Source organism: Sorex fumeus, unplaced genomic scaffold (genome assembly GCF_029834395.1).
Source record: "Sorex fumeus unplaced genomic scaffold, SorFum_2.1 ptg000098l, whole genome shotgun sequence".
Taxonomy (NCBI): Eukaryota; Metazoa; Chordata; class Mammalia; order Eulipotyphla; family Soricidae; genus Sorex; species Sorex fumeus.
Window position 1 is genome coordinate 3,309,278 of NW_026606155.1, and position 16,378 is coordinate 3,325,655.

At 51.0% G+C, this 16,378-nt stretch overlaps 1 protein-coding gene across 2 annotated transcripts in view; it reads right to left on the reverse strand.

Moving 5' to 3' along the window:
• The window catches only part of SLC24A4 (solute carrier family 24 member 4), a 139,981-nt gene that overhangs the window by 6,801 nt on the left and 116,802 nt on the right, over positions 1-16,378 (reverse strand). For both annotated transcript variants that reach the window (XM_056134449.1, XM_056134448.1), the window contains exon 13: positions 732-898. In XM_056134449.1, coding sequence (XP_055990424.1) covers positions 732-898 — 167 coding nt within the window. The remainder of the gene's footprint in view (positions 1-731; positions 899-16,378) is intronic.

Sequence of the window (16,378 nt, forward strand, 5' to 3'; positions counted from 1 at the left end):
TCTTCTGGGGTCCAGGAAAAGTGGGCCTGAGTCCTCCCACCTCTGCAGCTGGCATTAGGGCTGGGCGCCGGCGCTTCCCCCATGTCTGTATGCCCACTTCTCTCTGTGCACCTGGGCACCCCGACTGGGGAGGAGCAGGGGCCCGCGAGCACAGGGGAAGGGCTCCCTCTCCACCCAGCCCCCGGCCCTCCTGCATGGCCAGAGATGCCCCAGACCACAGCCCAAACCCTCCAGGAGCAGCTGAGAGGAAGTGCTGGGTGTGCCCGAGAGCCCAGTTGGAGACCCACAGCCCAGATGCTCCGGCCACCAGGCACCTGCTCATCCCTTCACTGCTTGGACCCACCACCCAGGAGCGTAGCTTTTGCAAAAGGGTGTGACAGAACATCGTGGGGGATTCAGGGAGCAGGTCTGGGGTCCCAGAGAAAGGAGGAGATCCTCGGGCAGGGACACAGCCACGGTGGCCTCTGACACTCCCTCATCTTCTCCTGGGCACCCTCCAAAGCGAGGACCCTCACGGCATTCCCCAGAGTCCTGCCCCACGTCCTGCCCTGCTCCTCTTCGGTGGCGAGTCTCGGGCTGTGAAGCCTGGTGAGCTCTGCAGCCTCAGAGCCCAACACAGGCTGGGAAGTCCCCGACCCCCACCCTGAAAGGCCCCTGGCTCGAGCCTTTCCAGCTCAGCGAGGGAGGTGACGTCTCTCTCCCAGCACCTGGCCCCCCAGTCCGCCACTCACCAACCACACCATCAGGTAGGAGAAGACGGCGATCCAGAGCGTGGCGGTGACGAAAGTGACCATGAAGAACTTCTCCCAGCGGGGCTTGCTGCAGTTGGGGATGGTGACACACAGGAGGAAGATGAGCGGCCAGGTGAACACCCACTTGGCTTTGTCCCCCCGCGACTCTGCGGAGATGGGGAGAAACAGGCACCGGGTGACTGCGGGTTCTTCAGCCAGGTTACCGAGGAGAGCATGGTGCCCTTGGGGGAAGGGGTGCACACAAGGGTTCCGGTCGCCTTGAGGGTCTCCCCTGCACAACTGACCATAGCAAGGCCATCCCAAAGGTGCCCGGCAACATCTTCAGTGTCTAAATCCTCCCTCCCACTGCAAGTCCCAGAGAGAGAAGGGCTTGTTGGGGAACAGGAACGGGGACACGGCACATCAAAGGGACTTGGGAAGTGGACAAGGCATGTGCTGGGATCCAAGGGTGCCCCGTGCACCCCCACATGGCATCTGCTCCTCTGGAAACCACACAGTCCTTGGCACACGTGTTCCTAGCTACTTGCAGCAGGCACAGTGCCCGGAAGCTGAGTCTTAGGAATTTCCTCGTGTGTCAACCAGGAGCGCATGTCTGATCTTTTTGGTGGCAAGAATGGTGGGAAATGGGAAACGGCAAACAATGCCCAGAATACCAGCCTGGCACACAGCGAGGACTCTGAAAATCTCAGCTTCTTTAGTCCAAGCTCATAAACTCGGCCCATGGCAGTTGCAATTTTTCTAAGGCAGGTGGGTTTCTTGCTTCTCCCAAAGGGACCCACAAACAAGTCCGCTGGGGGCACAGTGGCCTTGATCAGCCGTTGAGTGCAAACGCAGTGCCCCCAGCCAGCTAATGGGGATAGTGTTCTCAGGTGAGCTCAGTGCCAGCTGGTGGGGGCACCCCTGAGATGGTGGGGGAAGGTGGCCTGCAGTTTCCTTTCCCATAAGGAGTGCTATGAGAAGGGGACAGTCAGCCCTTCCAGAGCTCTGGGAACTCACCAATGGAGGTGTGAGATGGCCCAGAGAGTTTATTTGAGGGCATCAGCTGCCTCTCTGAGGGCGACAAGCTTTGTGGGATTTTGACTTGGTTTCTGTCCCTCCTTACCAGCTCTGGGGTCACCCCCTGTGCACCAGCAGCCCGGTGTCCACCAGAAAGGCCAGCTGAGGTTGGCACCCCTTTCAACCTCAGAGCAGTGACGTGATCTGACCTGATAAGGGAGTTCCTGGAAGACACCCTCACCCCCCCCTTCAAGACGCAATTTCTTTTGGCACATCAACACTGGTGTGTACCACCGGTGGCTCGCACTTGGATGTCACATCAGATGGACTGTACCGACATACATTGGACATTGTTGCCAAGGCGTCAGTTTACACTTTAGTTCTATTCTGTCACACAGAATGAAGGAACACGATTCACGAAGCCGCCAGATGGTGAGAAACACAAATTGCTTCACCCACATCAACGTGTTAAAGAGCTTTTTTTCTTGGAGATGTTTGATGAGAAGGGATTGTTGCCCCTGGATATGCCCAAGGAAATGGAGAAAAGTGAAGACAAATGATAAGCTCAACCCTGAGGGCTGAAAACAAGAGTAGGGGCCTGGAACACCCAAAGAGGGGCTTTGAAAAGCTCCTACCTACTTCTGGGAATCTTGGTACACATGGTAGCTGATAGCTCTGAAGACTCAACCAATAATAACCGGTTATGTGGATCTCTCTGATAAGGAACTTTAGAGAGGAAATGAAGAGGTTGTTTAAGAAGCTCGAAGAAACAATGGGACAGCCAGCCAGTAAAATATAAGAGGATAAGTTAGAGAGAAGAAATTAGAAAACTACAGGCAGAAACGCTCAAGCTAAACAAGTTGGTAGGCGAAATGAAAAATTCACTGGAAGGCCTCAGTGCAGAGTAACTGTAGCTGAGGACAAAAATCTTCTCAAAATTAAGAGCCCAGGCCCAGAGAGATTCACTAATGAGTTCTTCCAAACCTTTAAACAAGACTGACTGCCAATCCTTTTCAGGCTCTTCCAGGAAATAAAAAAAAAAAAAAACTTAAACAGTTTCTACTAAGCAAACATTACCCTGATAGCAAACGCAGACAGAAACAGCACCAAAAAAAAAAAAAAAAGAATTACAGTCCAATATCCCTGATGAACATAGACACAATGATCCTCAACAAAATACTAGAAAAAGAATCCAACAACTGATCCAAAAAAAAAAAAATCAAATACCATGATCCTGTGTTAGGAAATTCTAAGAATTTGAGAAAAAACTATTTGAAAATGATGAGAATAAACAAGTTCTGTTAAGGTGCAAGATATAAAATTCAACTGCATTTCTCATCACAAGCAATGAGCAATATCAAAATGAAACTGTGAAAATCGTTCCATTTACTGCAGCATCAAAACAGGGATGGGAAAAAAAATTCAGAATCAGGGCAGAGATGTGGCACAAATGGTGAACACGTGACTTGAAAGCATGAGGCCCTGAGTTCAATCCTTGGCACGGACTGGCCTCTGGGCACCTCTGGGGGTGCCCCCCCCAGTCTGCAGCACCTCTTGGTGTGGACCTCTCATGAAGGAAGGAAGGAAGGGAGGAAGGGAAGAAGGAAGGGAGGGAGTGAGAAGGGAGGGAGGAAAATTAGAAATAAATGTGACCCAGAAAGTACAAACTATGCTAAAAACTGCCAAATTATCACTGAAAAAAAAAACTAAAAATATAAATGAATGTAAAGACAGCTTATATTTGAATTAGAAAACTTAACATTGTCGGGCCGGAGTGATAGCACAGTGAGTAGGGCGTTTGCCTTGCACACGGCCCACCCGGATTCGATTCCCAGCATCAGCATCCCATATGGTCCCTTGAGCACTGCCAGGAGTAATTCCTGAGTGTAAAGCCAGGAGTAACCCTCTGTGCATCACCAGGTGTGATCCAAAAAGCAAAAAGAAAAAGAAAAAGAAAACTTAATATTGTTAAAGCAGAAATATCCTTCCAATTCATCTATAGATGTGTAATCCTCCTCAAAAGCCCATCTGAATGTTTCATAAAAAATGAAAAGCTGATTCTAAAATTCATATGGAAATTAAAGCAACCAAGAATAACCAAACCATGCCAAGAGTAATTCCTGAGTGCAGAGCCAGGAGTAAGAATAACCAAACCAATCTTTACAAAAGGAACAAAGCTGGAGGATTTACTTGCTTTGATATAAAATCTTAACTACACGGATAGATAGTAGAACAGATAAGGCACTTGCCTTGCACACAGCTGATTTAAACTCTGGCACGCCATATGGATATGGCCCCCTGAGCACTTCCAGAAATAAGCTCTGAGCACAGGGTCAGGAGTAAGTCCTGAGCACCACTGGGTGTGGGCCAAAAAAACAAAATCTGATAACAAGCTACACAATTTAAGAGTGAGCTACCAAGGGGAGAGAGAAAGAGAGAGAGGGAGAGAGAGAGAGAGACAGAGAGAAAGAGACAGAGACAGAGACAGAGAGAGACAGAGAGGGAGCTGTAGAATAAAATCTGGGACAATATTTAACAAAGGTATGGAAACAATTTGAAGTCTCTTAAACAAATGGTGCCAGGCCCACTAACTATCCATAGTTAAAAGATAAAATAGAACGTCTACCTCATCCCACATATGAAAATGAATTCAATGAAGTTTAAGATCCAAACAGATTAAAGACCTGAAGATTAAAGATTGAAACATAAGAGATTAAACCTATACACTTTTAGAAAAGAACAATGGGGTAATTCTTTTTTTTTTTTTTTTAGTTGGCTCGCTTAATCTTAATTTTTTGGCTACACTAGCACGCGACAGGGACAAATGGAGACGTTACTGGCGCCCGCTCGAGCAAATCGACGACTAACGGGAAGTTAAGTGATTTTTTTAGAACAAAACAGGTTATTTCTATTGGACTACTGATACAGAGGATAGTGTGGTCTGAATGGATAGTATGAATGACAAATAATACAAATATAGTTTATTTGAAATAAAAATGCTTATACAGCTCTGTAGGTCACTCATAAAGGAACTCTTGCTTGACTTTTTTTTACTCAGCAAAAAAAAAAGCTGAAGCACAAACACCCCTTTTTTTTGGACATGTATTTGGAGAAAGGAAGACACTACTTGGTTTTAAAAAAACTGACCTTCCTTAAGGCCTGGTCATAGAAGTGTAAACAATGTAAATGAGTCCACCATTACCAGCTGTCATATCACATCTATGTCACCTGTGCATTAAGGTTATGCAAAACCTGCCACTAGAGGTTTGCTATATCACAGTTACATTTGGCAGGCAGGACTGAGGAAGAGTAATTTAGAACAAGTTTTACAACCTATTTAAAACAGATCACCAGTATTCTAATGGGGTAATTCTTCATGACATTTTGTTAGACAAGTTTCTTCAGTGACAGAAAAACATAAGCACATAAGTAGCAGAGAACAGATAAGCTGGGCTTTTTCAAAATCTAAGAAAATTATGCTTCAAAGGACCCCATTGAGGAAGTTGGAGGCAAGTCACTGGAGAAAATATTTTGGATCATACACAGTGGAGGTTTGCCTTGCATGCGGCCGACCTGGCTGACCCCGGTTCGATTCCTCTACCCCTCTCAGAGAGCCCGGCAAGCTACTGAGAGTATCTTGTCTGCACGGCAAAGCCTGGCAAGCTCACTGTGATGTATTTGATGCGCCAAACACAGTAACAATAAAGTCTCACAATGGAGATGTTACTGGGCTTGCTCGAGCAAATCGAGGAACAATGGGAGGACAGTGACAGTGATAGTGACAAAACTCTAGTGTCCAAAATATATAATTCTGACAACACAACCACTAAAAAAATTATATCTTTTTTTTTTAAATGGAGCGATAGCACAGTGGGTAGGGCGTTCGCCTTACAAGCGGCCAACATGGCCGACCCGAGTTCGATTCCTCCGCCCCTCTCGGAGAGCCCGGCAAGCTACCGAGAGTATCTGATATGCCAGACACAGTAACAACAAAGTCTCCAATGGAGACGTTACTGGGCCCGCTCGAGCAAATCGACGATCAACGGGAGGGCCTTTACCTTTACCTTTACCTTTTTAAATGGACAACAGGATCTGAGTAGACAGTTCTTCAAAGAAGAAGAACAAATAGCCCATAAGGATATGAAAAGATGAATAGCCTCTTTGCTCATAAGCAAGATGCAAATCAAGACAACTTCACAGCCGGAAGTCAGAACAAAATGAAAAAGTCTGACAATAACAAAGACTGGTGAAGATATGGGGAAACGGGAACATTCCGAGCTGCTGGTGAGAATGTAAAATAGCCAGTTCTGCAGCGAGCCCACAGAAAAACGAGGACGAGTCGAAGTTATGTTACTCAGAATGCATAAGACGCCCCAACTGGAAACCACTCAGCTATTCGTGAAACAAGAGCTGAGGAACAGAGCAAACACAGCTTGCAAATACAATGGAATGTTATTCATGCATAAAAGGGGTGGAGTGCGGATGGACTATAACATGGTGGGGGGGGAAGGAAGAACGGATGCAGGAAACATCGTGTGAAAGGAATGAAATGCCAACCGCCACATTCTGGGATTCCACTTCACGAAATGCCTAGACCAGGCAAACCCAGAGAAGCAGACGGTAGATTAGTAATTGTAGAGGACGGAAGAGAGAAGTGTGAGGTTCTCGGCTTAGAGGAGTCTGGGGTTTCTTGGGGGAGGGGGGCAGGTTATGAAATGTCTCTGGAATTACACAGGGGTGGAAACTTCCAGAGTCAATCAGTGGAAAAAACCACCCAATTGCACATCACTGATAAGGGTGACCTTGCCAGTTTATGGATTACATCTCAATTGAAAAAAGAAAGAAATTACAAAGCAGCTGGCAACTGCACGCAGGCCACAGGCCGAGACTTAAATCTTTGTAAGTCATTAAAAGTGCCTTTACTAAGGAAAAAAAAATGAAACGAAACAGCTTGCTTGTAATAATGAGCCAAAAGAACAGGATTAGCTCAAAAATCAGTTCATCTATCCATGGGTTTGCCCTAGATGCTGAAACGAGAGAACATCTGTCTTCCTAGAAATTTCCCCACATGCACGGTGCGTGCCAGAGTCCTTGGACAAGGGCGGAAAGGTTTCCCTCCCACATATCCGTAATTCCTGGCTCTCTTCTGCTCTGTGCAAATCCCAGCTCGCCCAGTGCAAAGGCTCAGGGCATCTGCAGAACTAGCTTAAGCCATACCCATGGGAGGGCTCACTCACTGAAACTGAGGCCTCAGATTTAAATGCCCAGGAATCTCAACTCCACGGCCTCACAAATATTCTCTGCAGAGACACCAATTTCTGAATAATCTCTGCAGGACACCTCCTGAAGCAAGGAAAAGCTTAATAAGTTCTTAGACAAGGACTTACCAACCCTGCGATCAGATATAACCATAGCACTGTAGCACTGTCCTCCCATTGTTTATCTATTTGCTTGAGTGGGCGCCAGTAAAATGCCTCCATTGTGATACTTGTTGTTACTATTTTTGGCATATCAAATATGCCATGGGGAGCTTGCCAGGCTCTGCCGTGTGGGTGGGATACTCTCGGTAGCTTGCCGGGCTCTCTGAGAGGAACGGAGGAATTGAACCTGGGACGGCAGCATGCAAGGCAAACGCCCTACCCTCTGTGCTATTGCTCCAGCCACATAAATTTATTTTCTACATCTATTGATTTTAATATTGCAACTGTGTTATCTAATCAATTTTCATTCTGGAATTGGATCAATACAACTGCTGCTTTTTTCTACATGAAATAAAAAACATATCTTTTTTTTAATGTCCAGGAATGTCAAGCGGCGAATATCAGAACAGAAGTCTCCCCTCACCCCCCTAATCGAAGCCTAATTGCATGGATTTGAAAAGAGGCTTATACTCTCATCCGATCTGTGCTTAGCTTCTGGTTTAGAACATTCAGACTGATCTGGCCCCACCCGACTGGCCCCTACGAGGGCCCAAATGCTCCAGCAGAACCATCCGCAGTTCTGTAGAATTCATCCAGGGCTGGAAGAGACCTCTTAGTGGACAATAGACTCAATTCTGCGGGTGCAAAAGGAAGGAAATACCAACAGCCTCTTGATGGGATTCCACGCCATGCAATGCCTAGACCAGATGGTGACCAGCAACACTGACGAAGAACTAGAAAGGGGACAGGGATGTGACTCACGGACTGGAGCTCAGCGTGCTCTTCCTGCACGAGGCCCCGAGTTTGATCACCGGCACAGTTCCCCCTCGCCTCTCCCCCACGCCTGCACCAAATTGTGCCCAAGGGTAGCCCCCATACCCACATGAGTGTGCATGTATGTGCATGTGTGTGAATGCATGTGCAAACGTGAATGTAGAATGTTCGGGTGGATAGAATGTTCATGGCGGGTCCTATGAGCCCTGGGAGGTGCTGCAGTGCACCCCTGTACCCCGCACCCTCGTCCGTCACCTTTCTTCTCTCTCAGCTCTTCTCACTCGGCTGAAAAGTCCTTATCACCCCTCCTGCTGGAAGCTCACCTCTGAAGTTACTCTGAATTTGAAGTGTGCTTATGGACTGTGGACACTACCCATTGGGCATTCCTGCCACAACCTTGCCATGAGCACCTCCCCGGCAGGTAGGACGGGGCTGATGGGAGCTCCTGCTGCCACCTGGATGGGACCCCTAGCAGGAAGGGCGCGTTGGTCTCTTTCCTACCCGTCGTGGTGTTTTTGTTCCCTGGCTACTCCAGGGGATGAGATGCAGTGGGCAGAAGGTCCACTGTGGTCCATCAGCTGTCGGCTGCTGGACAGGAAGGGCCCCTGGAGCCTCGTTCCTATGCCTTAAGATAGGGGGTGACCGAGAATCAAGGGTTTGGGAATGGGGTGGCATTTGGCAATGCACAGCCCCAAGAACAGACTCAGCCATGGCAATCCACAGTCTTGGCGGGGGGGTGCCATTCAGACATCCGGGGACAGCTGCAGCCTGGAGCCCTGGATGCTGCCTGGGAAGATGGGCAAAGGAGTGTCTGAAGCTGGTGTCCTGCTATTCCTCCATGCTGTGCCCGAGAGCACCCCCCACATGTGGAATGAAGGAGAGACCTCCCAGTTCCTCCAAGACATGGGGACAGGATCAGGAAAAGACCCTCTCAAATGAAAGTGAAAGCACAACCCACCGGGTGCATGGGTGTGGCCCAGAAACATCTGTTCCCCCGAGAAGACTCCTCTGCTCCTTGGTTTGCGGGTGAACACGATAGATCTTTCCTAAGCTTCTCACAAGGGAACCGAACGCAGCCAATGAACCATTCCTGGACCCGGAACCAGAGAACTGCAGAGTGTCCAGTCAGGCCCGGCCCAAGGCAAGGAGGCACGGGACCCCTCTCTCCCGGTACCATCCCCATCTGTGTCGGCTGGCTGGGCATGGGAGTTAGGATTCAGCAGGATCCTGGCGACCCCCATTGGCAGCACACCCCAAGTTGGGGGCTATTTCCTTCCAACCACAGTTGGACTCTTGTATGTGATTCGTGAATGGGAGGGTGAGGGATCCCACTAGCAAGGTCCATCAGAGTCTGCTCCTGATATGTTGAAACTGAGGCCCATTCCATCAGGCACGTGGCCGGCATCGTGAAGGGGAAGAAGCAGAAAAAGCAGATCTGAGGGAGGAGGCACCGGCCAGGCAGAGACTGGTCTCATCACATTTCCTGGTTCAAGGTGGTTCTGCGAAGCACTAGCTCCTTGCCTGCCCTAGTTACTGGCTCTGGAGGGCCCCAGCGAGCAGTGGAGCTGGGCACAGACGTGGTCCTGCCATGGGGGACCCTTTCCAGGCTGCCACAGGGTCCAGGGCACCAGGAGAAGTTTCCAGTCGCTGCTACTCAGCCCCCACGAGGCATGGCATCCTGAGCAGACCTATCCCCCTTTACTTGCAAGGAAAAGGCTGGCACTAGATCCCCACCTCGCCAGGGTGCTCCTTAACATCCAGCCTCCTAAGCCCCACCAAGATCCAAAAGATTCGACTGCAACATTCTCGGATTCTAAGGCCATGCTCAGCTCCTCATCACCGGTCAAACCCGCGGCTACGGTGTTGCAGCTGTGCCCAGCACTTGTTTTCACCAGTTATGGGGAGACACAAACTACACAGAAATGACTGTGGGGAGAAGCAGCCTTGATTGCTACAGATTCTCCTCCAGGGACAGGTAGGAGAAGCCTTTCCCGTGATTTCCATGGGAAACAATGAGGCAGGAGAAGCCGGCTGGGTATAGGCGTGTGGATTATTTCTGGGCACTGTGGGGTGATTATTATCTGCTCCCCCGTTTTTGGCAAATGCTGGTTCCTGGAGCATGAGAGCAGTGTTGGGGTGAGTAAGTCCCGGGCATTTGCCCATTGGCTAGTCAGAGCAAATCTGTATCTGAGCAAATCTCTAGGCCTCAAGACTGGCTCATATCAGACCCCTGTGCTTGTAGCAGCACTGTAAGCCCCTTCAGAAAGCCAAATCCCACACCACCACCCTGAGTCCACACCAGCCCGTGGGGTTCAGAATGTCAATGCCCCCTGCCTACTCTATGGGAAGACTGAGGTGGAGGGGATGAGGGTCAGGACAGAGGTGAGGGCTGGGACGGAGGTGATGGTTGGGACAAAGGTGAGGGCTGGGACAGAGGTGAGTACAGGGATGGAGATGAGGGCTGGGATAGAGGTGATGAGGGCCGGGTTGGAGATGAGGGTTGGGATGGAGATGAGGGTTGGGATGGAAATGAGGGTTGGGATGGAGATGAGGGCTGGGATGGAGATAAGGGTTGGGATGGAGATAAGGGTTGGGATGGAGATGAGGGCTGGGATGGAAATGCATGTTGGGATGGAGATGAGGGCTGGGATGGAGGTGATGAGGTCCGGGATGGAGATGAGGATTGGGATGGAGATGAGGGTTGGGATGGAGATAAGGGTTGGGATGGAAATGAGGGTTGGGATGGAGATGAGGGTTGGGATGGAGATGAGGGCTGGGATGGAGGTGATGAGGTCCGGGATGGAGATGAGGATTGGGATGGAGATGAGGGTTGGGATGGAGATAAGGGTTGGGATGGAAATGAGGGTTGGGATGGAGATGAGGGTTGGGATGGAGATGAGGGCTGGGATGGAGGTGATGAGGGCCAGGATGGAGATGAGGGTTGAGATGGAGATGCGGGTTAGGATGGAAATGAGAGTTGGGATGGAGATGAGGGCTGGGATGGAGGTGTGGAGGGCCGGGATGGAGATGAGGGTTGGGATGGAAATGAGGGTTGGGATGGAAATGAGGGTTGGGATGGAGAAGAGGGCTGGGATGGAGGTGATGAGGGCTGCGATGGAGATGAGGGTTGGGATGGAGATGAGGGCTGCGATGGAGGTGATGAGGGCCGGAATGGAGATGAGGATTGGGATGGAGATAAAAGTTGGGATGGAGGTGATGGCTGAGACAGAGGTGAGGGCTGGGATAGAGTAAAGGCTGGGATGGAGACCTGAGAGACCTGAGATGGAGGGGAAGGCTGGGAGGAGGCGTGGAGGTCCATTCCCAGCGTTGGACTGGATGTGCTGAGAACTCAGCTTTGAACAGGTCACCTCCCTCACCCTGGGTTGTTACAGAGCCCGAGGTGGGTGGGCTGCACCCCGCTCCCACCCCGCCTCCCAGAGTCAGCCCTGGGGACGGTGTGGGGCGTTCCCACTAGCCATGCCCACACGCTCTTCCTCCCAACACAACCCTGTCTGCTCGGAAGGGTGGTTTCCGGCTAACGGTCTTCAGGCCTGAAACTCGGCAGTGGACCAAGTTGTGGCAGTTCTGGACAATGAGGAATGACTTGGTGGGCATGAGGGAAGGTAACAGGCTTAGTGGCAGGTTAGAGAAAGGCGTACAGGGGACACCTGCCCTCTGACCTTCCTGGCTCTTGCCTGGAATAGGACGCAGGGGAACTCCAGGAGTGAGCCACGTGGGAGCTAAAATCCACCCAGGGAGGACCCCAGGGAGGATGGTGATCCGACAATGCTGAGAGCCCGCACCTCAGCTCTGCTCATAAGGGAGAATCACCCCCTGGCAGGGAAGGTACAGGAAGATTCCAGGCTTTTCTGTTCCCACAGCTGAATGAGATCCTTAGCTCAGCTAGAAACATCAGCTGACGCAATGGATAAGTCTGGATGGGGGCTGAGGGGACCAGGGGCAAGTGTCCAAGGTTGAAGTCAACCGGGGACACATAACAAGGTTCAGACTGTGTCTGGAAGGCAGGTGAGTCTGGCTTGGATCGGGCAGGGGCTCCCACTGAATTATGGGGACAACTTGGCTTCACCCAGGTTGCCAGGAGTTCTCTGTTGATTCGGGGGAAGTGGCAGGATGTTCTCTCGACACCCCGAGCCGGGCAAGTGCAGCTTTCGAGACTGTGCAGATGTTCATGTGTCGGCCTGATTCCCTCCGTCTCCGAATACAAATTCTCATCTGAGAAACCTCACTGCTCCCATTTCTCTTTTCCTGGACTCTCAGATTTCTCTTTGGAAGCAGAAAATGACAATTTCATTATGTAAGAAAACCTTTAGAATGAGCTGTAACCAACCAGATGGCCAATCACGCTGGAGGGAAAAATTAGGAACAGATGCACTCACTGAAGAAGAAATCCTAACAAATGAATTTGGACAGTTAACTCGCCAGCCCCATGCGGGGAGGGAGCAGGGAACCGGTGGGACGTGGGTGTCCCTGTGGGTTGCCAAACTCAGATTCATGGACCCTGGAGCTTGGGGGCGGGGGGAGGGTGTTGCGCATTGCCATGATCTAAAGAATGTTCTAGAGCAGTGGTTCGCAGAGTTGGGTATAAATCAGAATCCCTCTGCCCAAACACAGCTCAAAGCTTGCATTTCCGGGAGGTAAGGAGCATCCTTTGCCCTATTATCTGTCTTCTGTGCCCTCCCTAACCAGACACTCCCCTACCACTGGCCACCCCATGGGTGATCAGAGTACTGGAAGCTTCTGGGGTCCTCCCTAGGAACTCTGAGTGGGCATCTGCATGGTTCCAGAGTAGCAGTTGGGCACTGCAAAGACCAAGTGGGGGGAGTCGAGGTTTTGAATTTTCTAATCATGGGGTTTTCTGTGCAGAGGAAAGGATGGAGGCAGATGAAGGAACGGGACTCCACGAGAAAGTCTGCACTGAATCTCCACAGGACAGGGGTGGGGCTGGGCTTGGACAGCGTCCAGCCTGGAAAACATTCACAATGAGGAGGCCCCCCCCCCCTAAGAGAAACAGAGGCTCAGGACCCTCCCAGGCTCGTGGAAGCACCCTCAGGGGCCGATGTCCTCTATGACCGCCTTAACTGGCACGTGTGGTTCCCTGAGCTCTGGAGCTGCTCTGACAAATGAGTGCAACCCACCGAGAGGATGACTGCGAGCTGTGACGGAGAGCCAGCTGGGCAGAGGAACGGGGACTGTGCTAAGGTCAGAGGAGTCAGAGGACGTGAAGGCGCTTGCCGTGAACGCGGCCCACCCAGTTCCATCCCCGCAGCTGCCTACACATTACACATCCAGCACACACACATACACACATACACAACACATGTGCTGGGTATGTGATGTGTGTGTATGCTGTGTGTGTGTGCTCCTAAGCACAGCTGGGAATGGTCCTCCCTGAGCCACGATGGGACGTGGCCCCTAACCAAGACCAAACAAAGAAGCACCAGACAACCTGGGGTGGTGACTGGTGTCTTATACGTGGTGTGTGTGTTCTGTGTGTGTGTGTGTGTTCTGTGTGTGTATGTGCATGTGTGTGCTGGGTTTATGTGTTTGTATATGTGTGTGTGCTGTGTATGTGTGTGTGCGCTGTGTGTGTGCTGTGTGTATGTATGTGTGCTGTGTATATATAAGTGTGTGTGCTATGTGTGTGCTGTGTATGTGTGTGCATGCTGTGTTTGTGCTGTGTGTATGTATGTGTGTATGCTGTGTGTATGTGTTTGTGTGTGTGTGCTGGGTGTGTGATGTGTGTATGCTGGGAGTGTGTACATGTGTGTGTACTGGGTGTGTGCATGTGTGCTGTGTGTGTATGTGTGTGTGCTGTATGTGTATGTGTGTGTATGCTGTGTGTGTGTAGGTGTGTGTGTGCTGTGTTTGTATACTGGGTATATGTATGTGTGTGTGCTATATGTGTGTGTAGGTGTGTGTGTAGGTGTGTGTGCTGTGTGTGTATGCTGTGTGTATGCTGGGTATGTGATGTTGTGTGTGCTGTGTGTGCTGTGTATGTGTGTATGTGTGTGTGCCGGGTGTGTAATGTGTGTGTGATGGGTGTGTGCTGGGTGTGTGCTGGGTGTGTGCTGGGTGTGTGTATGTGTGTGTGCACGCATTGAGAAGGTGGACTCCTGGTGCTGAGCTGTTCCCCTGTGGCTCTGCCATCACCTCTGGGTAAGCAGCGTCAGAGCTGAGCTAAGCTGGAGCCCTCATCCCTCACAACTGACATCACAGAGAACTCCACGGCATGGGGGGCAACCCTCCACATTTTCGGGGACTCAAAGAGTTCTCTGTGCTAAAGGAGTCTCAAGAAAGAGGGACACCGGCTTTGCCTATGACCAGGAAGGAAAAGGCTGTGGATTTTGCCTCTCACAAGCTTGGCGGACCCTCCCGAGCCAGCAGGCCTGGAATTGGGCGAGACCCAAGAATCCGTGTTTCTGAGTCCCTGGTGCTTGTCCTAACAGCATACTTTACCATGGTGCTAGAATGATTCCCCTTCAGCACAATTTACAATTTGGATGTGTCAACATATTAAGGGTTCTGTGTATATTCTGGCATTAGAGCCTTTTTTTTTTCAGAAACATGATTTACAAATGTTTTCTCCTATTCTATGAGTTGTTTCTTCACTTCACAGTGGCTGATGAATCACAAAACAAGAAAAAAAAAACAAGATTTACTTTTGATGACACTCAAGTTAGGTTTTTCTTGGATACTAATGTTTATTTTTTTAACGTTTAAGAAATCATGGGCTAATCCAAGGCAGTACACATTCACACCTATGCTTTCTTCTAAGAATTTCACCTGTGAAGGTTTTATACTTAGATCCATCTTACGCTTAACTTTTATCCACACTGGGAATATAACTTCCTTTTTTTTGTCACTCCTGGCTCTGCACTCAAGAATTACTCCTGGTGGAGCTCGGGGGACCATATGGGATGCTGGGAATCGAACCCGGGTCAGTTGCATGCAAGGCAAACGGCCCTACCCACTGTGCTATTGCTCCAGCCCCCTAACTTCCTTTTATAAAGGGGAGAAAAGGGTTATTTAGTATTCCTAGCACCATTTCTTGGAAAGACTACTTGATCTTCAAGAATGATGTTGGAACCCTTGCCAAACATTATGAGAGATCACCTCATGCCAAAAACACACCCCTGGACTATCTGCCAGAGGACGATGAGAGTCTTTTATATCATGAACAGAAAATGCTTCTGGAGAATCTTTCCTTTTCTGCTTTCTTGAGTGAATAAACTTTAGAATCAACATTTGGAGGCAGGTTTGGGGCCACACCGGTCATGCGCAGGGCTCCTGGCTCTGTGTTAAGGGCCAATCCTGGCGGGGCTCAGGCAACCATAGCCAGGGATCGAACAAGGATCAGCCACATGCAAGGCAAGTGCCTTAACCTCTGTCCTGGCTCCCTGAAGTCCTTCCCTCCCGTCCTCTTTTCCCCCACATCCCCAGGACTCCTCACCGGCCTCGGGGGCCCAGCATGGGGGCTGGCCTGCCTGCCTCTGGGCCAGGCAAGAGGATGCAGTGCTGCCTTCCGAGCTGTGTCGAGCAGAGGCTGGAGATCTTGGCTGGGATTTGGTCCCCAAGCCCGCGAGTTCCAGAGGGCAGCAGCCTAAACCCAGGCCATCTGGAACACCAAGGGCCGAGGACCAAAGCATCCTCTCTGTGCGCACTAGACACAGATCCAGCCTCTCAGCCTGGGGAGCCGTGCACTCCCGCAGTGCAGAGCCAACTCCAGGATTCTGGCCCCGGGACCTTTTTCCAAGAAGCCACTTGGAATGCGGAGAGGGGAGAGATGGGAAGGGGGGGGGGGGGGCACTGCATCAGAGAGGCACGGCAAGGTTCCAGCCCCATACACACTCACTTGTGCTGCTGACATCAGTGCTCAGGGCTGTCTGGAGGAAAAGCACCCCATGTGCCCACAGAGGAACTGAGGTTCAAGGGGGCAAGCTGCTGTGGTGGGCTGAACCCAGGACTGCTGGACTCGAAGCTGAGTCCCAGCCTATGGCAAGGACCACACGGACGCAACTCCCCCTCCCCCACCTGCCCTGCCCTCCTTCCCTCCCCTCCTCACCCCTGGCACCCAGTGAAGCCACCGGTAAACTGAGTGGGGCGCGGAGGACGTGGTGAGCAGGGCAGAAGGGCTGGACCCTAACGCTTCCTCCCAGGCTCTGAATTCCGCCTGGTGCTGGGCCCTGGCTCCCTTCCCACCCCTTTGCCCCACACAGCGGGGGGCACCGGGGTTTCCCTGAGCCACATCCGGGAAAACACAAAGGGACTCTCCCACAGGAAGCCCAGCCTGTTCCTGCAGCCCCCAGAGCCAAGCCCTGGGCTGGGAGGAGGCAGGGGGCAGTCCCGAGCTCTGGCTGGAGCGGCCCCCAGGACAGTGCTCAGCCCCCCACCCCCGGAGCCCCTCTGGCCCTCTCC